At 50.7% G+C, this 24,443-nt stretch overlaps 1 protein-coding gene across 7 annotated transcripts; it reads right to left on the bottom strand.

Annotated features, from left to right (window-relative positions):
• Positions 1–358: 358 nt before the first annotated feature.
• PEX5 (peroxisomal biogenesis factor 5) lies at positions 359–23,728 on the bottom strand. Of its 7 annotated transcripts, none has more exons than XR_012154978.1 (17): positions 22,822–23,369; positions 22,409–22,444; positions 22,096–22,228; positions 21,735–21,869; positions 19,517–19,622; positions 14,316–14,406; positions 13,932–14,054; positions 13,432–13,524; positions 11,609–11,716; positions 10,804–10,923; positions 9,899–10,042; positions 7,009–7,079; positions 6,391–6,606; positions 6,068–6,233; positions 5,674–5,831; positions 1,483–2,086; positions 359–897 (listed from the first exon to the last, which is right to left on the bottom strand). XR_012154978.1 is itself a non-coding variant. In XM_073312186.1 (17 exons), exons 2-17 carry the CDS (start codon positions 22,969–22,971, stop codon positions 4,929–4,931), a joined length of 2,052 nt encoding a protein of 683 aa, XP_073168287.1. In that variant the 5' UTR covers positions 22,972–23,004; positions 23,681–23,728; the 3' UTR covers positions 3,877–4,928. The 7 variants fall into 7 exon arrangements, 6 of the variants coding, with proteins under 6 accessions (XP_073168287.1, XP_073168297.1, XP_073168314.1 ...); XM_073312186.1 differs by lacking the exons at positions 359–897; positions 1,483–2,086 and adding exons at positions 3,877–5,130; positions 23,681–23,728 and having other exon boundaries at positions 22,822–23,004; XM_073312196.1 differs by lacking the exons at positions 359–897; positions 1,483–2,086 and adding exons at positions 3,877–5,130; positions 23,627–23,693 and having other exon boundaries at positions 22,822–23,004.
• Positions 23,729–24,443: the final 715 nt, after the last annotated feature.

The raw sequence follows: 24,443 nt of genomic DNA, 5'->3' as shown, positions 1-24,443 counted from the left end.
GGCAAATCGCCTAGCTGCTGGTTACGCACAGCCAGACACCAGGGCGGTTAGAAGAGCACAGGAGGGCGCGGTACGCATCAGAGAAGCTTTGAAAACCAGTTTCATGACTGGCCAGGCTACGCTGTGAAAGTTCTGTTTGTTTCTCCTTGATGAAACCCCCCGCCCCTTGGTTCACTCTACTTCCCTGTAAGCTAACCACCCTCCCCTCCTCCCTTTAATCACCGCTTGCAGAGGCAATAAAGTCATTGCTGCTTCACAGTCATGCATTCGTTATTCATTCATCACACAAATAGGGAGATGACTACCAAGGTATCCCAGGAGGGGTGGTGGAGGAGGGAAGGAAAATGCCACACAGCACTTTAAAAGTTTACAACTTTAAAATTTATTGAATGACAGCCTTCTTTTTTTTGGGCTATCCTCTGTGGTGGAGTGGCTGGTTGGCCGGAGGCCCCCCCACCGCGTTCTTGGGCGTCTGGGTGTGGAGGCTATGGAACTTGGGGAGGAGGGCGGTTGGTTACAGAGGGGCAGCAGTGGCAGTCTGTGCTCCAGCTGCCTTTGCTGCAGCTCAACCATACACTGGAGCATTCTGGTTTGGTCCTGCAGCAGCCTCAGCATTGAATCCTGCCTCCTCTCATCACGCTGCCGCCACATTTGAGCTTCAGCCCTGTCTTCAGCCCGCCACTTACTCTCTTCAGCCCGCCACCTCTCCTCCCGGTCATTTTGTGCTTTCCTGCACTCTGACATGATTTGCCTCCACACATTCGTCTGTGCTCTGTCAGCGTGGGAGGACAGCATGAGCTCGGAGAACATTTCATCGCGAGTGCGTTTTTTCTTTCTTTCTAAGCTTCACTAGCCTCTGGGAAGGAGAAGATCCTGTGATCATTGAAACACATGCAGCTGGTGGAGAAAAAAAAAGGGACAGCGGTATTTAAAAAGACATTTTATAAAACAGTCGCTACACTCTTTCAGGGTAAACCTTGCTGTTAACATTACATACATAGCACATGTGCTTTCATTACAAGGTCGCATTTTGCCTCCTCCCACCGCGTGACTACCCCCTCAACCTTCCCCCCTCCCTGTGGCTAACAGCAGCGAACATTTCTGTTCAGCCACAGGCAAACAGCACAGCAGGAACGGGCACCTCTGAGTGTCCCTGAAGAAAAGCACTCTATTTCAACCAGGTGACCATGAATTATATCTCACTCTCCTGAGGATAACACAGAGAGATAAAGAACGGATTTTGGTTGAATGCCAGCAAACATACACTGCAATGCTTTGTTCTACAGTGATTCCCGAGTACGTGTTACTGGCCTGGAGTGGTAAAGTGTCCTACCATGAAGGACGAAATAAGGCTGCCCTCCCCAGAAACCTTTTGCAAAGGCTTTAGGACTACATCTAGGAGAACCGCAAATGCCAGGGCAAAGTAATCCTTTCACATGCTTGCTTTTAAACCATGTATAGCATTTTAAAAGGTACACTCACCAGAGGTCCCTTCTCCGCCTGCTGGGTCCAGGAGGCAGCCTTGGGTGGGTTCGGGGGGTACTGGCTCCAGGTCTAGGGTGAGAAACAGTTCCTGGCTGTTGGGAAAACCGGTTTCTCCGCTTGCTTGCTGTGAGCTATCTACAACCTTCTCCTCCTCCTCCTCTTCTTCGTCCCCAAAACCTGCTTCCATATTGCCTCCATCTCCATTGAAGGAGTCAAACAACACGGCTGGGGTAGTGGTGGCTGAACCCCCTAAAATGGCATGCAGCTCATCATAGAAGCGGCATGTTTGGGGCTCTGACCCAGAGCGGCTGTTCGCCTCTCTGGTTTTCTGGTAGGCTTGCCTCAGCTCCTTCAGTTTCACGCGGCACTGCTTCGGGTCCCTGTTATGGCCTCTGTCCTTCATGCCCTGGGAGATTTTCACAAAGGTTTTGGCATTTCGAAAACTGGAACGGAGTTCTGATAGCACAGATTCCTCTCCCCAAACAGTGATCAGATCCCGTACCTCCCGTTCGGTCCATGCTGGAGCTCTTTTGCGATTCTGGGACTCCATCATGGTCACCTGTGCTGATGAGCTCTGCATGGTCACCTGGAGCTTGCCACGCTGGCCAAACAGGAAATGAGATTCAAAAGTTTGCGGTTCTTTTCCTGTCTACCTGGCCAGTGCATCTGAGTTGAGAGTGCTGTCCAGAGCGGTCAGAATGGAGCACTCTGGGATAGCTCCCGGAGGCCAATACCATCGAATTGTGTCCACAGTACCCCAAATTCGAGCCGGGAACGTCTATTTAAGTGCTAATCCACTTGTCAGGGGTGGAGTAAGGAAATCGATTTTAAGAGCCCTTTAAGTCGAAATAAAGGGCTTCACTGTGTGGACGGGTGCAGGTTTAAATCGATTTAACGTTGCTAAATTCGACCTAAAGTCCTAGTGTAGACCAGGGCTAACCCTCCTTCTGAAGGCCAGGAAAGATGTGGGTGTTCAGCCCCCAAGTGTGGTGGGCACCCAAAAGCAGTGGATGTTTCTGAATATTTAGGCCTTAGAGCTGAGCCAGGGTCTTTCCACAGGGAGAAGTTACACAGGCAGTCCTTTAGTGCAGCAGGGCAAGGAGGCTCGAGCCTGGTGCTGAAAGGGCTTGGGAAGCCCTTGTGCCAGTGCTTCTCCCAGCATAGAGTGCCAATTGTGCGAGGAGCCACATATGAGAGCAGTGAGAGGTCATGCTGTGCTGGATGAACATTCACTGCCCCCAGACCTATGTTACCTGGCAAGCCCAGAATGGCTGCAGCTCAGTGCACCTGGCATTTTAAAGAGATTAACCCCTTCCTTTGGATGAGCTGGTCTGGGATAGGGGGAGACCCTTGCCACAGAAGCAGCTGTCAGACTTCTTAGAAAAGTCTCCAGCTCTGAGGAATACCAGTGCAAAGCCTCCTTGTAGGGGCAAAGCTATGAGGGCTGTGTCCTGTGCAGGGATGCAGGTTGGTAGCATATTTAACATTTTCCCCATCACACCCCTTCCTTCCTCCCACAACAGCTAGAGTATGAAGACATGGCACTGAGGGGCAGGGGGAAGGAAGAGACCTATATGAGACAGGTCCATGCACATGGCCACTCTCCTGAGCCAGCTCTGAGAAAGCTTCCCTGTCCAATTCTCCCCCACTGAAATGGGGAAGGGGCCCAGGGCAGCAAGAGTACATTCTGGTCCCAGACAGGGAGAGATTAGGTCATAGGCGTAGGTCTGTGATGCCCAGGGTCCCGATGCCCAGGGTCCCAACTCCCACAGTTGTGACCACAGCAAAAGCTCAGCTTTCACTATTAAAAAAGTTTCTAGCCTTCATGGTTAGCAAGAAAAGCTGGAAAACATGGCCTGAGCAGAACTGATGCAGGGGCATCCATGGAGCACCTGAATCACCAGCTCTGAGAGGTAGAAACTGCCCCATTCATCTGAACAGGGTGTTAATACCAAGACCACCACTCTAATGAGCTCCACCAACTGGGGCTCTGCACATGGCAGGAGAAAAGTGCAGCAGACCCAGCCAAAGAACCCACCTACCCCAAGATAAAGTACTCAAGGGGGGTGCTAGGCTACCTCCCCTCATTCTCTGGGGGAGCCCATCTAAGACCATCTTTGCCACTGACTATTGTGCAGATTGGGGGCCTTTGTCTGGCACCAGAACTCCAACTGGTGGGGGCCTAGATTGCCTTAATGTCCCACGAAGGTGCAGGGTAGGGGGAGACACAGACATCAGCAGCAACCCTCTACAGTTATACTCTACCCCAACATCCTTTCTGTGGATGTCGAACCATCCCAGAGCAGGGGTAGCATCCTCTCAAATTCCACAGGAGCTTCCCCACACAAATGCTCGTACACCCTTCCAATACACACACACAGCCAGACACTACAATATTTTGATGAGTTTAATTTTTTCCCTTCTATTATACAAAATATTTTACAATTAAAAAAACTTTCCCTCCAAAAATCATATACAGATATTTATAATTCACAAGATTCAATTACAGGCTGGGGAGGACCATCTGCACAGAGAAAATAATTCCCAATTTATTCTACAATGACAGACAATCAAGTGAAACTTAAGACCTTACCCCCACCCCTGCTTTTGGCCAAGGTGCTTTTATAGTTAGTCAGCTTTCCCCCAGTCCCTGGGTGACCCCCCTGAACTCAGCCCCAGGGACTCTTCTCCCCACTGCAGTCTCAGAGCCTTCTCCGAAATCCCAAGTGAGCGTGAGCCCAGTGAGATGCTCAGAACCAGGACACTGTTATTAGTACCTGGAAGAAGGGAAAAACAACCTACAAGCCTCACAAAGTGACCTACCCACTGCACACACGTGGTGGGGGTGGGGCTGCATGCTCAGTTGGGAAAGACCCAGGGTTAGTAGCCCAGACACTCTCAGATCTCACAGCAAACCAGGATGGGCAGCCCCAGCACTAGAAAGTAATCCTACTTTCTAACCCTAACCGGCACACCCAGAGCCAGTTGCTTGAGCCGACAGTCTCTGCTGGACAGGATTGTTATGACAGGGTCTGACATGAGCAACTGGGGCTACTATTGGAGGGTATCACAAAACGCAAGCTTTTTATTTTATCTTATAAGAAGTGATCCTGATACATTCCTATTTCCCCATCCCTTCCACCCCCCACTGATTTGCTTCCCAGTGCCAGCAGCTCATGTCCCTGTGGAGGGTCAGAGTCCTGTGGGGAGATGGTGCCACATGAGCTGCTCACAGATGCTCAGGCCACAAGATGCAGGTGAGAGAAGTTACCCTCTACTGTGGGAGGTCCTACAGAAATGGCAGCCAATGACTTGCCCCCAGCAACTGAAGAATAGATGTGTGTGAACCCCAGTAAACCTTTTTTTCCCCCCCAGAAGGGGTTTGTGGGACATAACTACTGGCCCGGGCCCACCCTGCACTCACAGGGGAGCCCGTCCTTGAGTCACTGCTGGAGGCCAAAGGCCTGGAGCAGGGTGGGAAGGTCACGGGCATCGGCTGCCCCATACAGATCACTCTGGCCCAGCATGGAGAGGGCCATGCGGAGGGTACTCCAGATGTTGTCAGACATGGCACCTTGCTGGCCCCGTGGGCCCCGGCTCTTCTGCTGCATGTGCAGGGCCTCCAGGAAGTGCTCCACTGCCTCACTACCAGCATGAACAGGGAGGGAGGGAGACAGCGTTAATTGGGGAGGTCTGCACATCCTATGGGTGAGAAGGACCCTCTAGATCCCCTTTGGATGGCTCAATAATCACCCTTCCACACTTCTTCCAGCCATTCTTCTTATCCCTGCACCTCACACCCCTCATCACTGGCCCATAGGACCAATGGAGCCAATGTCTAAGCTGTAATGGACGTGGCTTGACAGCTTCACCTCCAGGCGCAAGCTTGAAGGCAATCACTGCAACAGATCCTTTCCGTAGTTCTGAGATGCTCCCCCCCTTTGATACTGAGAACCAAGGGTGCGGGAGACATGTTGGCTGGTACTTTGCTCCTGGGGCAGACAAACATTCTCTGCTCCCTGCTTGCCAGGGTTATGGAGCACATCCTACACCCAAAGGGACCAAGTGGAACATCCTCACCAATAGCCCCCTAGCTTCCCCCCCACAACTAACTGATTGGACCCCACTGATACTCGGTCATCGCAGACCTGGCACCCAACCCCCAGCTGGCCCCTCGTTCCCACTCACCGATGGGCCCCCAGGTTGATGCAGCTGATGCCCAGGTTGTAGCGGGAGCGGATGTAGCCTGGCTGCAGCTCCAGTGCCCGGCGATAGGCAGCCACAGCCTCCTCACTGCGATTCCCATTGGCCAGAGTGGCACCCAGCTTGTTCCACAGGAGGTGATCCTGGAACGGGGGGCAGGAAGCAAGTGACAGGGGCATCAGGCATCCCACCCTACCTCCCAGAGAGCCTCTCTCTTCCCCACTCCACCCAGCATTCAAACCTACCCACCCCCTCAGGTCAGCCTGCTGCTCACCCCACCGGCCTTTCCCCCCAGGGCAGAGCCCAGCCCCACCTCCCTATACACACACAGGATCCTGAATCAGCCCCTCCCCCCCCCCCCCCCACTCTGCCCCCTTACGTTGGGGCGCACGCTCAGTGCGGCACTGAAACAGTCCACAGCCTTCTCGTACTCGCCGCTTAGGTTGAAGAGGACGCCCAGGCCGCACTGCACATCGGGGTCCACGGCCGAGGGGTCACTGCGCACGGCTGCCAGGAACAGGTCCTTCACCTCCATGAACAAGGAGCTAGGGAGGGAGAGAATGAGGGAACTCATCCATTGAGGGTTCAAGCTCCCCGCAACTCTTCCTGGGGTCACCCCCACCCTAATGGACCCAGCTACAAGACCACAAGCAGGACTGGGATATTTTGCACCTTCCCCAGTTCCCCATCGCCCAGACTCACTCAGACAGTAGGGAGCCCAGGATGCGCTTGGAGGACCCCAAGCTGGATGCCAAGCTGCTCCCTTCCGGCTCCTTCCCCATCAGGTGGGCATAGGCTGGCTTGTGGCGCAGCCAGTCACGCAGGGTTTCGCATGCCTGCTTCTGCAGAGACTCATTGGTGAAGCTGACGGCCAAAGCCATGAGTGCAGTGAGGTTCCCTGGCTGCAGCTCCAGGCACCTGCAGGACAGAGTGGGAGAGAGCGCACAGCATTCACATCTTTGGAGATGTGGATAGGAAGCTTCAGTGGCCTTTTAAGAACTCTTTTCCAACCACCTGGGTGGGCTATAAACAGGCTGAACAGCAAGCACCAGTGTCCAGGCAAATTAAGGAAGGATCCATTAGGGGGCAGGAGACCTTGATTGGGTCAGAAACCAGCTTGCTACAGCAGCCCACAGTAAATTTATCATTCCGAGTTTGCATTTGGTTCAGGGGAAAAAAAAGCACTGGAACTTTGTTCAGCCTTTAAGTGGGGCAACTGAGATATGGTCTGTCATTAGTGGCCAGCAACCCAGCCCCTCTAGGAGTCGTGAGCAGAACCCAGGAGTCCTGCTTTAGATCCCCTCTTCATCAGCTACTCACTGCCTGAGGGCACTGATTGCAGACAGCTCTTGTTCATTCTCTGCTTGGGTGGTTCCCAGGTACTGCCAGGCCTGATGCAGAAACAGAGAAACTTATTTATATTTCTTCACATTGCAAGTACAATTAAAGGCACCATCTTGTGCCCTGGGCACCTTTTTTGGAGATTAAAAATAGATGTACCCAAGTCAGCAGCCTCAGCCCACTCCACAGAGCCCGTGTTAACTAACCCTGCATAAGCACCTTCACCTCTCCCACACTCCCCAGGAAAACAGGTGGGCTCTGCAATGCATCCTGGAAGTCAGCAGGTTTGGGCTATTTGGAAAGGTGGAGGGGGAGTGAGTTGTCCCCACACACAACATGCTACCAGCAGTCCCCTCTCTGCTAAACCCTGGGGGCTCCAGCTTTAGTACCTCCACCCATCACAACTGGGACTAGACTGCAGGGTGAGGAAGAAAGAAGCAGGTCTCCGGCCATTGAGGGCTTCCGAGAGGTAGCACAGCCCAGCGGACAGAATATTGGAGTGGGAATGCTAAGAAATAAGAGACTCAGTCACAAGCAGCCTGCTATGGTCCACAGGCAAATCATTATGTCATGATCGACAGTACTGAGGCAGTTGAGAGAACTAAATATAGCAGCATTGACACCTGATTTGATCTTCATCCATCACCAGAGCTACCCATGTAGCTAACACAGCGTCCTTGATGCACCCACAGCTGCCCCCAATTGACTAACGTTAAAGAGGTTTAAATCAGCTAGATATTATGAGTTGTCTCACTCCCCACCCCAAGTGTGTTCCATCATCTTAGTCAGAAACAGAAGGTTTGATCCAGGCTGACAGTTGGCTGGACTGACAGCATGAAGTAACAAGCATAAGCCATATAAAAGTTCCCTTAAGCAGGGAAGCCAGCACCCTGCTCTCTTTAAGAGAAGTGTTGCTCTCCACCAGCAATGGACCCAGCCACTTGTCAATGGCCTTCATGAGCCAACACAGGTGATGACTAAGTGCCCCCACCCTTCCAGAGCCTCAGTGTGAAACTACCTACCTGAGACTCAAGCAGAGCTGATTGAACATGTGTGCCCTCAGAACACTGCCCTGTCCCCAGGAAAACAGAGTTTCATCCGAATCTTAATTTCATTCTCACAGCAAGGACTCAGACCAGCCTCCTGATCAGGGCACTGTGAATACTAGGATGAAGGCAAAGCATCCCTTCTTTGTCTCCTGCACAGCCATAGCACACCATGCAGAATGGGCCCAAGACTTCCACCATGGCCATTCCAGCAATATTCCCTCTCAGTCTGTCACTGGCCCTCTAGAGTCTAAACCATGGTGACTTGTAAGGACAAAGCCAAGGAAGTGGGTGCCTCAGAGGCCACATAATCAATGGCAAGGACAAGAGCCCATAGTCCTATCAAACCACTGATAGAGTAGCATGTTTATCTCCCCCAAGTGTTTCATTCCCATTGCTGACAGCAGATTGTCAGAACTGGTCTTCACCCAAATGGAGCAGCGTGCCCTGACCTCAAACCACAAGAGATAGTGATCTGGCCAGGACACGGGTAAGCTCTCCAGTTGTCCAACCTCCAGTCCTAATCAGGACACCAAATCAGAAGTGAGGCCAGCTGTCTATGAGTTGAGCCAGATGCCTAGGACCAACCCGCCCTAGCTGTCAAGTCCTCAGCTGACTCAAAAGACTCAGCATATGTGTGGCTGTTGAAGACACTGAGCATCACCAACCTCGTGACTCCAATGCCACCACGGTAAGGACTTCAGCGTCTCATGCAGGGAGTCTGGTGCTTCAGGAAGACAGATACCCTAGAACCTGACCCATCTCAGTTATATCCCCAAGATTCTAATCAGCTTTACACTGGGAGACCTTCTGAACCATAGGTCAGGTGCACACAGCTTGACCATCTTCTCAGTGAGCCCCCTGGGGTTCACATACAAGTACACAGCCAGAGTTACACACCTGAGAACTGGAGTCAGCCACACCACCCCCTGCAGCACAGCTCCCCCAGCACTGGAGTGGTGGGCCATATTGCAAATCCAGACCGTATCTCAGGGGACCCTTGTATTACATTCATGAAAGTTCTATGTATGATCATGTTCTACTCCATGGGGGCAGGTTACCCCAGCTCCTCCAGGAGCTAAAAACAATGGGGGTGATTACCCTGGGGATTGTAAACATCCCCAGAGAAGCACCTTACTTAAGGGAGGTTTGCATATACTGATACAAGCTGGATCTTCCAGAGATCAAGTGAAAGAAAGGGCTTCTGGTATAAAAGGCTGAGTTTAAAGATATTCAGGACCTTCATTTTGATTCAGCAAATGGGCAGGACCTTCTGTCCAAGGGGAGGCCCAAGCCTTGCGAAAGGATTGGAAGGGCGTTGGCTTATCAGACTCTACATGTGGAAGGTGGGTGCTTGCTGCTGTACTTAGCAAGTGGGTAAGAACATTTATTGTTTTTAACATGGTTTCTCTGTGATGCTTTTGCCCTAGAATAAATGTACTTTGCTTTGGGAGAGCTGAGTAGTCACTGGTGAAAACACTGTTGTCTGTGGAGAGAAAGCAATGCAGAGGCTCTGGCCATTAGGCAGACTGGCCTGCTGGCGATAGTGTATGGCAGGGAGCTGTGCAGCTGTGAAACTCCCAGCCAGAAAGGAGTGGGACATGGGTGCCCTGCCCAGGACAGGTGAGGGCTAGAAACCTGAGACAAGGCTGAGCACCCCTGGAGTGGGCCACGAAGGTGAGGATCCAAGTGCAGTTGCTTTGAAACTGTGACAAGTGGGTTTCCCATCCCTAGACTGACCCAGCCTGACCTTGCTTCGGGAGCTGGCCAGGCTCCAAATGGCAAGATACCTGGAGAAGCCCTGCTCTCCTTGCCCTGCTCACCTCCATGTGGTCAGGTTTCTGCTGCACCGCAGCCTCAAAGAGCAAGACAGCATTGGGGAGGTCACCCTTCTCCAGACACTTCAGCCCCTCTTCAAATGCCTGCGGATGATCCCTCATGGGATTGTCCTTCTCAAAGTGGTAACCCTACCAGAGACAGAAAGCAAGGGGTTAACACTATGGGCAGGAGACAGGTGGGTAAAGGGCATGACTCAGAAACAGCTGATGTGCGTCCACATTCCATATCAACACTTCTGCAAGCCTGCTACTATCTTCTCCCACCCCTTTCAGCTCCAACAGCCAGAGACACTGCAATGGGTGACGAACAGGTGGTACCTCAGCACATGGAGTGGCTGGTATTTCCCTCCTGAGAGCACAGGGTTAGTGTGCGCCAGCTCACAGCAGACTGGGGCAAAACAGCTCCTGCCCCCTCTGCTCCCCACTCAGTCTGGGGTGAATGATCCCATGCCCCAGCCTGAGGAGAGATGTATCAGTTTGCAGGGCTGTGTGTGTAAGTTTACCAAATTTAGGGAGTCTCTTTCTGTGTCCCCTATATTGATGAAAATGGCTTGTGTTGTAACGCACCAGAATTAACTGCTGGTGTGTTACAATTGATTTGCATCTTCAGCAGTGGGCAGGGCTTTGGCAAGAACCACCATACATTTTTTCCAGTCTGACCCCTGGTCAAAGGTATTGACAGAGACTCTGGCAACAGCAAACTTCCTCACAGCAGTGCCCCACCCATGCCCAGACAAGAGACTGGCCGTTAAGAACAGTGCCTGGCCTTTGACACTAAGAGGAGTGGGACAGCAGCCCTCTCAGTACCCAGACTGGGAGAAGGGATTTTGGAAGCTCTCAAAACTGCCCAGCACAGCATTCGGACCTGCATTCACTGCCCACCCCATTACCTTGTCATAGGAGGAGGTACTGAGGTCCTCATAATCTGAGAGCCAGGGGTGAGCCTCTGCATCTCGCTTGGCCATCTCCTCCCACTCTGCCTGAAGCTTGTCCCAGAAATCCACATCTGACTGAAGAGAAGAGGAGGAGGAGGTTAAAGGATAGCACCCTGCTGAACTCCCCCTACATGTTCCCTGGAGATTCCGCTCTCTAGAGCTCCGAGCCCTCCTCCTCATCTCTCCCCTACATGGCAAGAAAGGGGGCTCAGCAGTTCTGGGGCCCTAAAGCACCCTTCATACCCCAATCTCTGTGTGACATTCTGTACCTTGTGGGAACATCTTACACCCCCATGTTCATCCTTATAAAATGATTGTGTGGTATCCAATGCAAAGTTTGTCATGTTGGGTGTCTTCAGAAGGCTCATGATGCACTGAGCATTGTTGTTATAGTGATGTTATAGTAATTGTTATAGTGATGTTATAGGTTATAATTTCATGTATATAGTTATGAGGCTGAAAATGTGTCCTCATGGCTTAAAGCAAGTCCATGCAAAAACTCCCCAAGAGCAGAGAGGCAGTTCACACCTCATCGGGGCATATATGGGACAAACTCAGCCCAGCATCACAGGAACAAAGGACACTAGCCTAGGCAACAACAGAGGATCTCCTGGACTCTCAAGTGGGTCCCCCCCTCCTTTGGTCAGTTTGGGACTGTGATGAGGTAATGCTCACCTGACTGTGAAAGGGGAGGGAGGGGACGCAAGCCAAGAGGGAAGAAAGAACATGATAAAAGGGAGAGATGTTTGCCATGCTCTACCTCTGTCTTCCGCCTCCATCTACAGACATCACCACCAAGCGACTGAAGTGCTGATAAAAGGGGAGAGCCTGGCTGAAGGACAACCAGCCAGCCTGTGGTGAGAAGCATCTAAGTTTGTAAGGGCATTGAAAGTGTTAAGAGCAGCTTAGAATGCGTTTTGCTTTTATTTCATTTGACCAAATCCGACTTGTTATGCAAGCATATGCTTTGGCTTATAATAATTTAAAATCTATCTTTATAGTTAATAAATCTGTTTGTTTATTCTACCTGAAGCAGTGCGTTTGAAGCATGTCAGAGACTCCCCTTAGGATAACAAGCCTGGCACATATCAATTTCTTTGTTAAACTGACAAACTCATATAAGCTTGCAGTGTCCAGTGGGCATAACTGGACACTGCAAGACGGATGTGTGACATTGCACCCCATAATGCTTTATAGAAATATATTTATGAGTGTAAATATGACATAACTGGAATATGTTTTATGCTAGATATGCCATGTAACATATCTTTGCAAAGGTTATGATCTATGGAATATATTCATCCTATTCATATGCATGTATCATTTTTATATATGAAGTTATGAGCATTGGCTCTACGCTTGTATTTAAAGTGTTTGCTGTAGGAAACACATAAGGCAAATATGGTCAACATAGTGTGAAGGGGTTATTCAAGTAATTGGGAGTACTTAACTAACAATGGACTTTGGGAGAAGCCAATCCACATCTCAGCTTTCCTGGGAACGTTCAAACTAACATGTAAACAGTGGCGTCGGCCTGCAAAAAGCTGAATCATTCAGACATGTGACTTGCCCAGGTGGCTAAAGACCCCATCTTGTGGCTGTGATGTTGCACAAGAGAGACTATATAAGGCCCTGGAAGCCCCTCCATTTTGTCTTCAGCTGGCTCAGAAGATAGCCTCTCCACCCCAAAGAGATGCCTGAAAGAAACTAGAACAAAGGACAGTAACTACGGGGGTGAGAGTGATTGCTGGACCCAGACCAGGAAGGAGTCTAGCCTGTAAAAAATGCTTATTGGAACATCTCTGAGGGTGAGATTTACCTGCATTTAGTTTCCTACTGTATTAAGCTTAGGCTTACATGTTTTGTTTTATTTTGCTTGGTAATTTACTTCGTTCTGTCTGTTATTACTTGGAACCACTTAAATCCTACTTTTTATATTTAATAAAATCACTTTTTACTTATTAATTAACCCAGAGCAAGTAATTAATTCCTGGGGGAGCAAACAGCTGTGTGTCTCTCTCTCTATCAGTGTTGTACATGGTGAACAATTTATGAGTTTACCCTGTATAAGCTTTATACAGAGTAAAATAGACTTTTTGGGTTTGGACCCCATTGGGAACTGGGTATCTGGGTGCTGGAGAAAGGAACACTTCTAAAGCTGTTTTCAGTGAAGCTGGCAGCTTTTGGGGGACGTGGTTCAGACCTGGGGCTGTGTTTGTAGCAGGCTAGTGTGTCTGGCTCAACAAGGCAGGGTACTGAAGTCCCAAGCTATTAGGGAAAACGGGCTCAGAGGTAATCCCAGCACATCAGGTGGCAGTCCCAAGGGAGTCTCTGTGACCCAACCCATCACAGGAGGTTCCTAGGGTTCTGTCTGGGACTGGAGATATTGGCTAGTGTCATTTGGTTGCACAATCCAAGCAGCTTACATGCCAGAGGCTGTGCATGAGCAGCCCAGGAGCAGGGGGTTTTTAACAGCAGAGCAGGGCAAGGCTGACTCCCAGAGTCAAGGATTGGAGTGCCCTAGCAGATCACCGGTCCAGGTAACACCAGAGGGGAACGTCACACTCTCCCCTCCAGTTTTACCTCTAGAGCAGTCTTGGCCTGCTCAAATTCTGTATCCAGAGTTGACGCATTCCCAGTTCGGGTGAACTGATCCACCCAGGCATCCGACACCCCCTAGAGGGAAGGAAATAACATGTAGCACCTTGAGACTGTAAGATTAAAAAGCAATGCAATGCATCTCCCCCTCCAGCAGTGGGTACTGTAAGGACCCCCCTCTCTCTCTCTGCAAGTGAACACTAATTGCACAGGGATACTGCAATGGAGCAGACACGTTCTGGAGTCTCTCACCTGCCAAGGCATCACTGTGAGGAAGTTCACACTGCCAGAGCCCATCCCTGCTCCTGGCTAGGCACTGCTTTGGAGAAGCTCATGCTCTGGGAGCCCCACGCCACTGTTGGCTGAGTGTTAACAGGACCCTGCTGAAAGAAAGTTCACCCTGCCATTGTTCCTCCCCTCTCCCAGGCTGGGCAGTGCTGCAAGGAAGTTTGCACACCTGTGAGCAGCTGGGGCTGGGGTCCTACCTGCTGCTGTATAAACTCAGCTGCCCACTGCTCTGCCTGATCCTGGTCTCTGGGGGTCAGGGTCACCTGATTAGCCTCGATCGACACCCTCCCGTCTCCGATCTGGCGGACAAACTTTAGGAACTGCGTCAAAGAAATGAAATGTGGGAAGAAACCTTCACCAACAACCCTCACCAAACTCCCCATATTTGCTAGGCAGATCTGGGCCCCCAGAATCAATAGAACCAGAAGGAAAAGGGGATCATCGGAGTTGTATGGTGGAAGGCATGATCCTGGGGGTTGTAGGGCTCAACCCCCAGAACTAGAGGGAGAAAAGAGGGGAGACGCAGAATGGCAGGAGGTCTCCCCTCTCCCCCTTGGTGGGGGCTCCATGGCATTTCTCACCTCAGAATTGTTGAGTTTGGGGTCATCCACTTTAGAAAGGAAATCGTTGGCAGTTTTCTTAAGATCATCCTCAGGCTGATATTCCTCATACCTATTACCAGAGAGACAGACAGAGTCTGAGCTGAAACTTAGCAGTAGGGGGCTCCATATTTATTCACAGTCTGCCCCTTTCTCTGCATCAGGCCACACAATAGTTCCTAGGGCTGGAGAGCCCACATGATCTGTTCTTCGCCCAACACTATTCAGTATCTTTATCGACAATCTGGAAGTCATTGCTGTGATAACTGTGCCAGATGACACAGATTGGTGGAGTGAAATAATAAGGATAGAGCAATCTGGATCCCTTGATAAACATATGTTTTAATTCTGCCAAAACCAAGGTCAGATATCTAGGAATAAAGAACAGAGGTCACACATACAGGATTGGGGCTGTGTCCTGGAGAATAGTGACTCTGGAAAGGATGTAGGGTCAGGGTGGATAATCAACTGAACAGGCACTCCTAGTGCAAAGTTTGGCTAAGAGGGCAAATGCAATCCTTGGACATATAAACATGGGAATAGCAAACAGGTGTAGGAGGAGTGGCTTTACTTCTGTATACACATTGGTGAAGCCATTCCTGAAAATGTCTAGTTCTGGTGTCTACATTTGAAAAAGGATATTGCAAAATGGGAAAGGGTTCAGAAAAGAACAAGAAAGATTCGAGGTCTGGAAAACCAGCGTTCTAATGACTTAAGACTATTTAGCTTATTAAGGAGAAGGTGAAGGGGTAACTTAGTCACTGTCTATAAGTAGCTACACAGGAAGAAGATATCTGATGGGAGAGAGCTCTTTAATCTAGCCAACAAAGACAAAACAAGATCCAATGGCTGGAAAATGAAGCTAGATACATTTAGATTGAAGATGAAGTGCAACTTTTTTTAAGCAACAAGGATAACTAGCCATTAGAATAACTTCCTAGGAATGCAGTGGATTCTCCATTACTTGAAATCTTTAAAGCAAGGCTCAATATCTTTCTAATGGATATGCTCTAGCTCAAACAGAAGTTACTGGTCTTTGTGCTGACATCCCTGGGCTAGATTCACAAAGGAATTTAGGTGGTGTTCTGTGGAGCACTGCAATGCCTAACTTTCGGGCACCCACAAAAATCACAGGAACAACACTGTGATCCATAAAGCCAGAGTCAGGCATCCAGGCTTCCTGTACAATGACTGAAGAAAGACGGGCACCTTAGAATGTGATTCGCAAAAGCCAGTGGACTCGGTGAGGAGTCACCTAAGCAGGGCACAGAGATAGGCATCTGCGTCTGCTAGTGATCCACAGCCAGGAGCCCCTCTCCTGGAGTCAGACTCTTCAGCACGTAAGGTATTTCTTGTGAAAACACGTTAGGAATAGTACCAGCTTTACCAGGGCGCCAATGGTGCCATAGCACCAGGCCCAAGCTCAGAAGGAGCCCCATAACACTCACTTCCTCTCCCAGCTAGCCTCAGAGCAGCAGGGATCCAGCATGGGAGCTGAGAACCCACAGGGCCCTGGGAGCTGTAGTTCCTTGGCCAGCTCCCTGCCTATAGGGCCAGCCCTGGAGCAGGGAAGTAACTACATTTCCCAGCATTCCCTTGGCAGCTATCAACAGGAAAGGGAGGGGGAGGGAGTGAGGAAGCTGAGACCCCTTGCACCACAGCTTGCTATGAATGGAGAGCTGGCTATTAGAAGGGGGTGGCAGTGTGAATGGGGAACAAATATGCCCAAGGAGTAGAAGGCTTTGGCCCAGACATCACCCTCAGTGGACTTCCCCAGACTGGATTAGGGATGCTGGTGTGACCTCGCCTGGCAGCCCCCAAAGAAGGAATTGGGTGGACTAAATGGACAGTGCACCTCTCTATCTGAAGCCTAGCAAGGGAGGTATGTGGATCCCACTAGAAGATAAAATGAAAAGTAAGGGAGGGGAGGCTCTACCAGAGGACCTGGGCAGCTTTAGATACAGTACCAGGCATGTAGGATTTCCACTTCTGAGCCATGGAAGTGGAAATTGACTTTTCCTTTCTAGATTTATCTAGTATTCAGAAAGGGAATCTAGCACCTGCCTTCCAGATTTGAACACCCTTAAAATTCAGGAGTGCTCAAGCTCAATTTAGGCTGCTGTTACTTCATTTCTCCCAAATCAAATATGCTGATCCACTGTAATTTGCTGTAGAAAAAGTAGGATAAAATTGAGCAACAAATGGTGGCATCTCCCCAGCACTAACTAGGACTGGAATTGCTATTTTCAACAGCCATTACCATTTTTTTTTTAGTTTTGTTTGTTTAAAAGGAAGACAGTAATATTGTATTGGCAAATTCCCCATAGAAACGAAGAGTGGAACAAAATAATAAAGGCACCTCAACTCTTCCTCATTTATGTAGGACAGTATTATAATATGGATCCAAATATCCTCCTATCACACAAGCTGAAAATTGTTCCACTTTACTGCAGTACTGTAACCATGCGGGAACCAGTCCCATCTGTGTTCTGTGCACATCCAAAATTCCTACTGAATTCAGAAGTGCCTTGCTTTTGTGACCATACTACCTGATATTTTCAGCCCTTGTAAGTGAAGCACGTTTACATTTAGTAATTGGGTGGGAAGCCTCTCAGAAACAGTTAGGTGCTGTGGGAGGTGTTGCTTATTCACTAGGTAATGTGAGACCTTCCTGTTACAACAGTAAACCTGTGCAGCATAGAATGCACTTTGTTCCTAAAGTCTAGAATGGGGTCCTTTGCTTCTATACACAGTCCATTAAAAATAATGAAAAGACTCCCACTCACTTCAACAGGTTTTGGACAGAACTGGTTTACACAGGGTAACTCCACTGTCTTCACAGGGTCCTGGTCCCACAGCAGAGGGGGGCCATGTGAGCCTGTTGCAGAGCTGCTGCTTGGGGATGGGAACCTCCTGGCACCCCAGCCTCCAATATCATTCAGGTTGCACTTTCTGCACGACTATGTGGTAACTGAGTGGTGCGTGGGAATTAGTGGCCTCTGCTGCAGGTGATGGGCATCTCAGGTACTTAAAGACACGGCCTAGAGGAGGGAAGTGCTTAACTGCAGAGTCTGCAACTGCCTAGGGCCAGCGCTGAGGATTTAGAGTCCCTAGTGCCACCATTGCAAGGTTCAAGCATGCTCAGCCTTGGAATTGCCACCCCTCCTTTGACTAGTAGCTACAACTATCTAAGGCTGGCCTCTGGCAATTGGCCCCATGGCTACAGTGAGAGAAGCTGCAGGTGGCTCTGTGACTACTAGGGGCCATTAAGCGAGAGCAGATAAAGAAACTGGAATTAACCTCAAGGAACAGAGGTCACCAGTAGGAAAGGAATGTCAAGGGAAGCAGGGAAAGAAGAAGCAGGTCAGGCTTGCAGTGGGAGAATAGCCCCAGCTGGTTGGGGAGCATGTCCAAAGCAGAAAGGAAACAAGCATGGGGAGAGCTGGTGGTGATCAAGTAGTAGACTAGAAGCAGAGGGAGAAAGGCTGGTGTCTTCAGATTCCCACGGCCTAAGTCCTCACTTGCGGGAAATGGTGTTTGCAAGTGGCTTGCTCAAATGGTAGGAGGAGTGCTGAGGGAGGGATTTGTCAGAATTGATCAGGTATCTGCTGGCTTTAGAACTTTGAGCTGAGACTAGGACCACATACTGTGACTGGTGAAACAGGGTGGTACTGGAGACATGCCTACAGAAGATCTGATGAGGAAGGAGATAAATCTGTGGGGAGTTTCCCTGATCACTATGAAACTTCTACTCACTGTGGACACTGGTAAACCCACATGGGCATACAGCTCAGTGTGAAATACTGGGGGCTGAGGGAGCTGCGTATGGCAATGCAGATAGTCATGCAGAGGTGTGTGATCAAAATGAAAAATGTCTCTGAGATTCAGCACCGGGTATACTATGGCACAGATGGCACTGCCACACCAGGCCCACTCTTAAAAAAGGGTAATTGGCCAGAGGGAGAGAGAATGACTCTGTAGCCTGGTGGTTAGAGTGCTCACCTGGGAGGTGGGAGACCCTAAGTCCAGTCCCCTGGCTCCCATGAATTTTTAAAATTATTTATCTACAATAGAACAGCTTCAGCAGGAGAGACTCAGAGCCCCACACCAGAATATCCCATCGCCCAGTGGTTAGAGCACACACCTGAGAGGTGGGAGACCCCTGTGCAAATCTGTTCTCCCCTATGGCAGAGGAGGGAATTAAATTGCCTCTCCCATATCCTAGACAAGTGCTCTAACCACTGGGCTAAAAGTTATACGGGGCTGCTGCCACCACCACCATCTCCAGATGGATTTTGAATGGGACCTGATGCAGTAGGCAGCCTCTGAGCACATCTACTGGATTGGGCACCCACAGGACTTAGACAGGTGAACATCGATCTTCCCTGAGTTTGTGAATCGTTCTGGGGCTTAGGTGCCCAGACACCTACTGTGAGGCAACAATACACATGCCCAGAAACTTAGGAACCTGGGGAACTTTTACCCTGCAAATGTAGACACCGAGTAAGTTTAGGTACCTACAGAGTTTGGCAGGAGTGTGAGTTGCAATGGAGCCTAAAACTGGAACTTGGGCAGTTAAATCTGGTGTTTCGGCACTTAAGTACCTTTGTGAATCTAACCTTCTGTTCTCGTGTTATGCAGGAGGTCAGACTAAATGATCATAATGTCCCTTCTGGCCTTAAACTCTATGGCCTTGTCTACAGTAAAGGGAAAAGTCAGTCTAAGCTACGCTATTTGAATTATGTGAATCGTGTAACTCAAATCGATGTAGCTTGGATCTACTTACTGCAGGATCCACACTACATGCCGTCGACGGGAGACCCTCTCCCGTTGACTCCCCTTACTCTTCTCGATCAGGTGGAGTACAGGAGTCCACGGGAGAGCAATCAGTTGTTGATTTAGCAGGTCTTCACTAGACTCGCTAAATCGACCGCCGATGCATCTATTGCCACAGTGTAGACAAGCCCTATGAAACCAGGATCCCCGTGTTTAGTTATGTTGTTGTAGTAGAAACGGCCAGGCTTGGGTGGAGGAGGCTCTGCCTCTTCCGCTTTCTTCAACCAAGGATCTGAGAACTTGGCTGAGACCCAAAGTTCTGAGATCATAGTGGATTTCTGTCATCTCCAACACCTCACCCACCCTGGACGTTAGTGGATGTAGGAGGGAAGAACAGAGAAACTCACCACTTATCTGCCAGTGACTGGTCTTCTGTTTCCCCCAGCCACAACTTCTCCTCTGACTGCTCCAGATATTCTTCTGCCCACTTGGCAGGAGATACAGATAGAGGGTCTGTACAGGTGATTGGGTGGTGGGAGAAGAGTGAGGAACAAGAAGATAAAATAGAACACTGCTCAGAGAAACTTCAATTTGGATCTCTCCAATTTACAGTTAGATTTGTAGTCCAGATTGTTACATTAACAGAGGTTTCTTTCCATTCATTTCCTTAGTTTTGTTTGTTTACTTGAAAATAAAACAAACCTCAGATTCAACTAATCTATGCAGACAGATTTCATTTTAGGCAAAGTGCCAATTTTCTTACGTTTCTATATTAAAAAACCAAAACTTTTTTTTGCATTTGCAAAAATATAGTCTTATCCCACATGGACAGCAGCAAAGTGGGCTGTTGTATGCATCAGGAAAACAAATAATGCATTGCAAATTTCTAGCTCCTTTCATCAGAGCCTCTCAGGATCATCATAAATGTTAATTATGATGTCTGTCTCCAACAGGTGTATGAAAGGAATAAATATGGACAGTTTCACTGATCAATGAAAAGAAGCCACCTCTGGGGTGGGGCATAGCAGCCGTTTAACTGCTGCCCAACAGTTTAAGGTAGAGATTCTGTTGCTTAGAGCGGAGGAGACTAGAGTCGATCCCACATCTTCTACATGCTGTGTGACCTTGGGCAAGTCACTTCCCCAGCTGGTGCAACAAGGGACTGGAGATATTGGCTAGAGTATTGGCTAGTGGGAAGCAGAGTATTCCCCTCCCAGTAGGAAACATTAATTGCATTTGTTTTCAGGCACAGAAAGGACCCCACAACATTTATTTTGAAGTGGGAAACGTAGATTTTTTTTTCCCCTCTCCTCACAGATCACAGAAACTGAACAACAGATTTGGCTGAAACATTCAACAAAATATTCCCCTCTGGGCCAGGACCCAAGTTTCACCCCAACAAGGAGCATCAGAGAGCTACATGTAGCCAGGGAGAGACCAGCGATTCGGCCTTGTCTATGTGGAAAAGCTGCACTAGTTTAAATTAAAGTTTTTTAAACCAAATTAGTTAAACTGGTGCAAACTTCTCTCTGGACACTCTTATTTCAGTGTAAGAGCATCTTACTTTAGCTTAAACCTGTTCCCAAAAGATTTTAGCTAAACCAAAATAAGACATTCCTGCACCCCAATACGAAGGCCCACATGGGGTTGCTTGCATGATTTACTAATACACACAATACTCTAGTCTCCTGGGGGCTGTAATACTTTAAACCCAACAACTAAAATGAGACCAGAGTGCAGGTGCTGGTGGCCTGTGACATACACGAGGTCCGACTAAATCGGGGTGGGCAAACTTTTTGGCCCGAGGGCCACATCGGGGTTCCGAAACTGTATGGAGGGCAAGGTAGGGAAGGCTGTGCCTCCCCAAACAGCCTGGCCCCCACCCCAAACTGCCCCCCTCAGAACCCCCAACCCATTCAACCCCCCCCGCTCCTTGTCCCCTGACCGCCCCCTCCCGGGACTCCCCACACCCCTAACCGCCCCCTCCCCCTGGGATCCCCGCCCTATCCAACCTCCCCTGCTCCCTGACTCCTATCCACACCCCCTGACAGGCCCCCCGGGACTCCCAAGCCTATCCAACCACCCCCTGCTCCCTGACTACCCCCTGGGACCACCTGCCCCTTATCCAACCCCCCCTGCTCCCAACCCCCATACTGTGCTGGTTAGAGCACCAGGACAGGCAGCCGTGCCGCCTGGCCGGAGCCAGCCATAGTGCTGTGCTACCCAGCAGGAGCTCACAGCCCTGCCGCCCAGAGCACTGGTGGCACAGTGGGCTGCGGGGGAGGGAGGACAGCAGGGGAGGGGCTGGGGGCTAGCCTCCCCGGCCAGGAGCTCATGAGCCGGGCAGGATGGTCCCAGGTTTGCCCACCTCTGTACTAGATGATCTGGTGGTCCCTTCTGGCCCTAAACTCTAAATAAGGTTAATTTTGTCCCTCAAATTATATAAGAGTGACATTCCCACCGAGGCAAGCTGCTAGGGCGGAGTGCCCTACTCTGAATACTATCTGCTGCATCTACCAGATGCTCTCTAATCTCACATACAACAGACAACCCCTGCATGGGAGAACGGAGGGGGGCATGCTACCAGGCAACACCCAACCCAAACTTCACAAGGTGAGCCTTCACCTGTCACCTCCGCAATGAACTCCTGCGACCAGTCAGCCTCATTGTAATCTGGGGAGACATCAGTTGTAGTATACGCGGCCCCCAGAAATTCCTGGGCCCAGTTCTCAGATAGAGCCAGGGCTGCCACACCTGGAGCTGGGAAAGAGCAAGAGATGGGGATGGTTCAGTGACAAGCCCCAACTGCTCCACCCCCATGAGGATTAGAGAAAGCCTAGCCTCTTAATCTTCAGATACCCCCTGCCCTAGCTCAGCAGGCCTTCTTTCTCAGTTCCCCTCAAGACATACCACCTTGGGGGGGAGGGGAGGAAGGAGGGCCTGGCAGAAGCCCCAATGCCCCTAGTCCTTCCCCCTCCCCCCTCACCTCGCTGTGGGGCTTGGCGGAAGCTAGATTGCTCAATCTCCTGCATCTCAGCCAGCAGATCATCCATTTTAAAGGTTTGCGGGGCACGGGAGAGCAGGGGGGCATTCTGCTCTTGTAGGAATTCTCCAGCCAGCTGCCAGGGAGAGAAAAAGAGAGTTTGTGATGAGAAATACCCAGCAGGAGCTCTGGAACTGAAAACAGGAGAGAAAGAAGGGAGGGCAGAAAGGGAATGAGACACAGGAAGAGTGAAGAGGGATCAGAGAGAACGTAGCAGTGAGAAAGATGATAAGGGGAGAGATACAATTGTTCTTACCTCATCTTCAGAGGCCACTCCCAAAGGTTTGGTCACCTGTGGGAAAAGACACCAAACAATCACCCCAGTGATGGGACCTGGCCTCCAGCATCACCTCCCCACTACCATGGGACTGACTTGTACCATACCCCCACTCATGACAGACCCACACCACACACACAGCAGGACTAACATCCTACCCAGACAGATCCCCTGCTTAAGCCCCATGATCCCTCATAGCCCTTCTCCCACTAAGACGACAGCCCCCTCCCAACCTCCACACCCTCACCTGTCCTGACAGCCTCCAGTGTGCTCAGACAGACCTCCACTTCCCAAACCCACAGTGCATCCCTGCCCCTCACTCACAACATAACAGAAATACCAACACTCCTCACATCAGCGGTCAGATGGACTCCCCATTCCCCAGTACTCACTGCCTCTGCCCCAAGACCTGCAGGGGGCCAGGCCAAGGGACGTCGGAGCCCCTCCTGCCGCAGGGCCTTGTCCTGGGTGAAGTGGCCAGCCAGCTTCATAAGGGGGTTAGAACCCCCGCACTCAGGCTCCACCAGCTCCCTCATGGCCATGGTGAGTGCAGGGAGCACTGCACCTCACCCCGTCTGGGGGGGGGGGGGGGGGAGGAAACAAAGCACACGTGATGGTAGGGCTTTGGGATGCAGAGCCTTGCCCAGCACTCATCCGCTCCATAAACAAGCTAGTGGGGTCTCCTCTGAGCTGCATGACGGGTACATATGTTACAGACTCCACCCCCAGCCTGAGCAAAGGCCAAGGACCGAATGACCATGGGGGCCGAGAGCGCCTTTCCCCCCAGGAGAACGAACCGCACTGCAGGCCTGGGCCTCACAGGTCGTGGTGTGGCCACCCCTAGAATGACTTGACGGGGGGGGGATGCAGAAGGAAATTGCTGCGGACGCCATGACAAAGTCCCCCCGCCCCCATCCTCCCTGCATCTGCCCTTGGGAGGGATCCCCGCCTTCCCCAGCTCTTGCCGCCGCCGCCCCGCTGTCTCACTCACTTCACCTCGTCATCCTCCCCCACCCTTTGCTACCCCTGACACACACACGCTGTCCTTTGCTGGGCCTCCCTTTCCCCGGGGGCCTCATTGTCCGTCCCCTTGCGCTTGGGCAGATGCAACCCACTCCCCAGAGCTGCAAGGCCTCAGCCGCCCCGGTCAGCCAGACATCTCCCTGTCTCACGCGGGCCCGGAGCTCGCTCACCCACCCCAGCTAGGGGCAGGGAAGGGGGACTGGAGGCTCCCCTCTTTCCATACGCTACCTTGGCTCTGCCCCTGCCGTAGCTTTTGCAACACTCACCAGGCACCTGGGGGCGGGGCTAGCTCTTAAAGGGACAAGCGCTCTACGAGGGCAGCGGCGGGAAGGGGAAGTGTTAAAGAGCCAGCGCCAGGCACCCTCTGTGAGGTAGCGCTCTCTTACAGCGCCATTCACACACGGGCCCCGACCCCGTCTAAACTCAGAAGTTGCACTAAACGGCTCTAAATAAACAGGATTTAATTCAACTAGTGTTTTAACTGATTTGAGTTAAACCGGTGCAATTTCGGTGTTTAGACAAGTCCCAGGAGAAAAGAGAAGTTTCAAGGACCAGGCAGCAAGAAAGAACAGCTATGGGAGTTCTTAAAGGGCCACGCACCCTGAGAAGAAGCCACGCTGCCCCACGGCCTCTGCACCCTAACAGAGCAGTACCACCAGAATGCTCTTAAAGGACCAGACTGCCTGAAAGAGCAACCCAATGAGCTCTTAGAAGGCCAGAGAATATGGCAGAGCAGCACAAAAAGCTTTTCACCCTCTCCCTGAGAGAGAAACCCACCCAGGGCTTAGCAGGTGAGGCAATGCAATAGAGCAGTGCAGGAAGCTCTTAAAGAGCTAGGCACCACTTCAGGGAACCTAGAAGCTCTCTTAAGGGATCAACCCCACTTAGGCCATGTCTCCACTAGGAAGAAAGGTGTGTTTGAAGCATGTTAGCCAGATCATGTCAATGTATGTATGCTGACACCCTAATGTAGCCAAGGCTGTTGTAGTTC

Source organism: Lepidochelys kempii, chromosome 1 (assembly GCF_965140265.1).
Source record: "Lepidochelys kempii isolate rLepKem1 chromosome 1, rLepKem1.hap2, whole genome shotgun sequence".
In the NCBI taxonomy this organism is placed as follows: domain Eukaryota; kingdom Metazoa; phylum Chordata; order Testudines; family Cheloniidae; genus Lepidochelys; species Lepidochelys kempii.
This window is presented reverse-complemented; position numbering and strand designations above follow the sequence as displayed.

Bases quoted from the DNA above. Each gene is read 5' to 3' on its own strand.
- PEX5 (XM_073312186.1), bottom strand. From the start codon at position 22,971: ATGGCCATGAGGGAGCTGGTGGAGCCTGAGTGCGGGGGTTCTAACCCC. The intron at 10,043-10,803 runs GTAATGGGGTGG...TGTCTCTGGTAG, and splicing joins GTACCTCCTCCTATGACAAG to GGTTACCACTTTGAGAAGGA. The intron at 6,607-7,008 runs GTGAGTAGCTGA...TCTGTCCTGCAG, and splicing joins GCAATCAGTGCCCTCAGGCA to GTGCCTGGAGCTGCAGCCAG.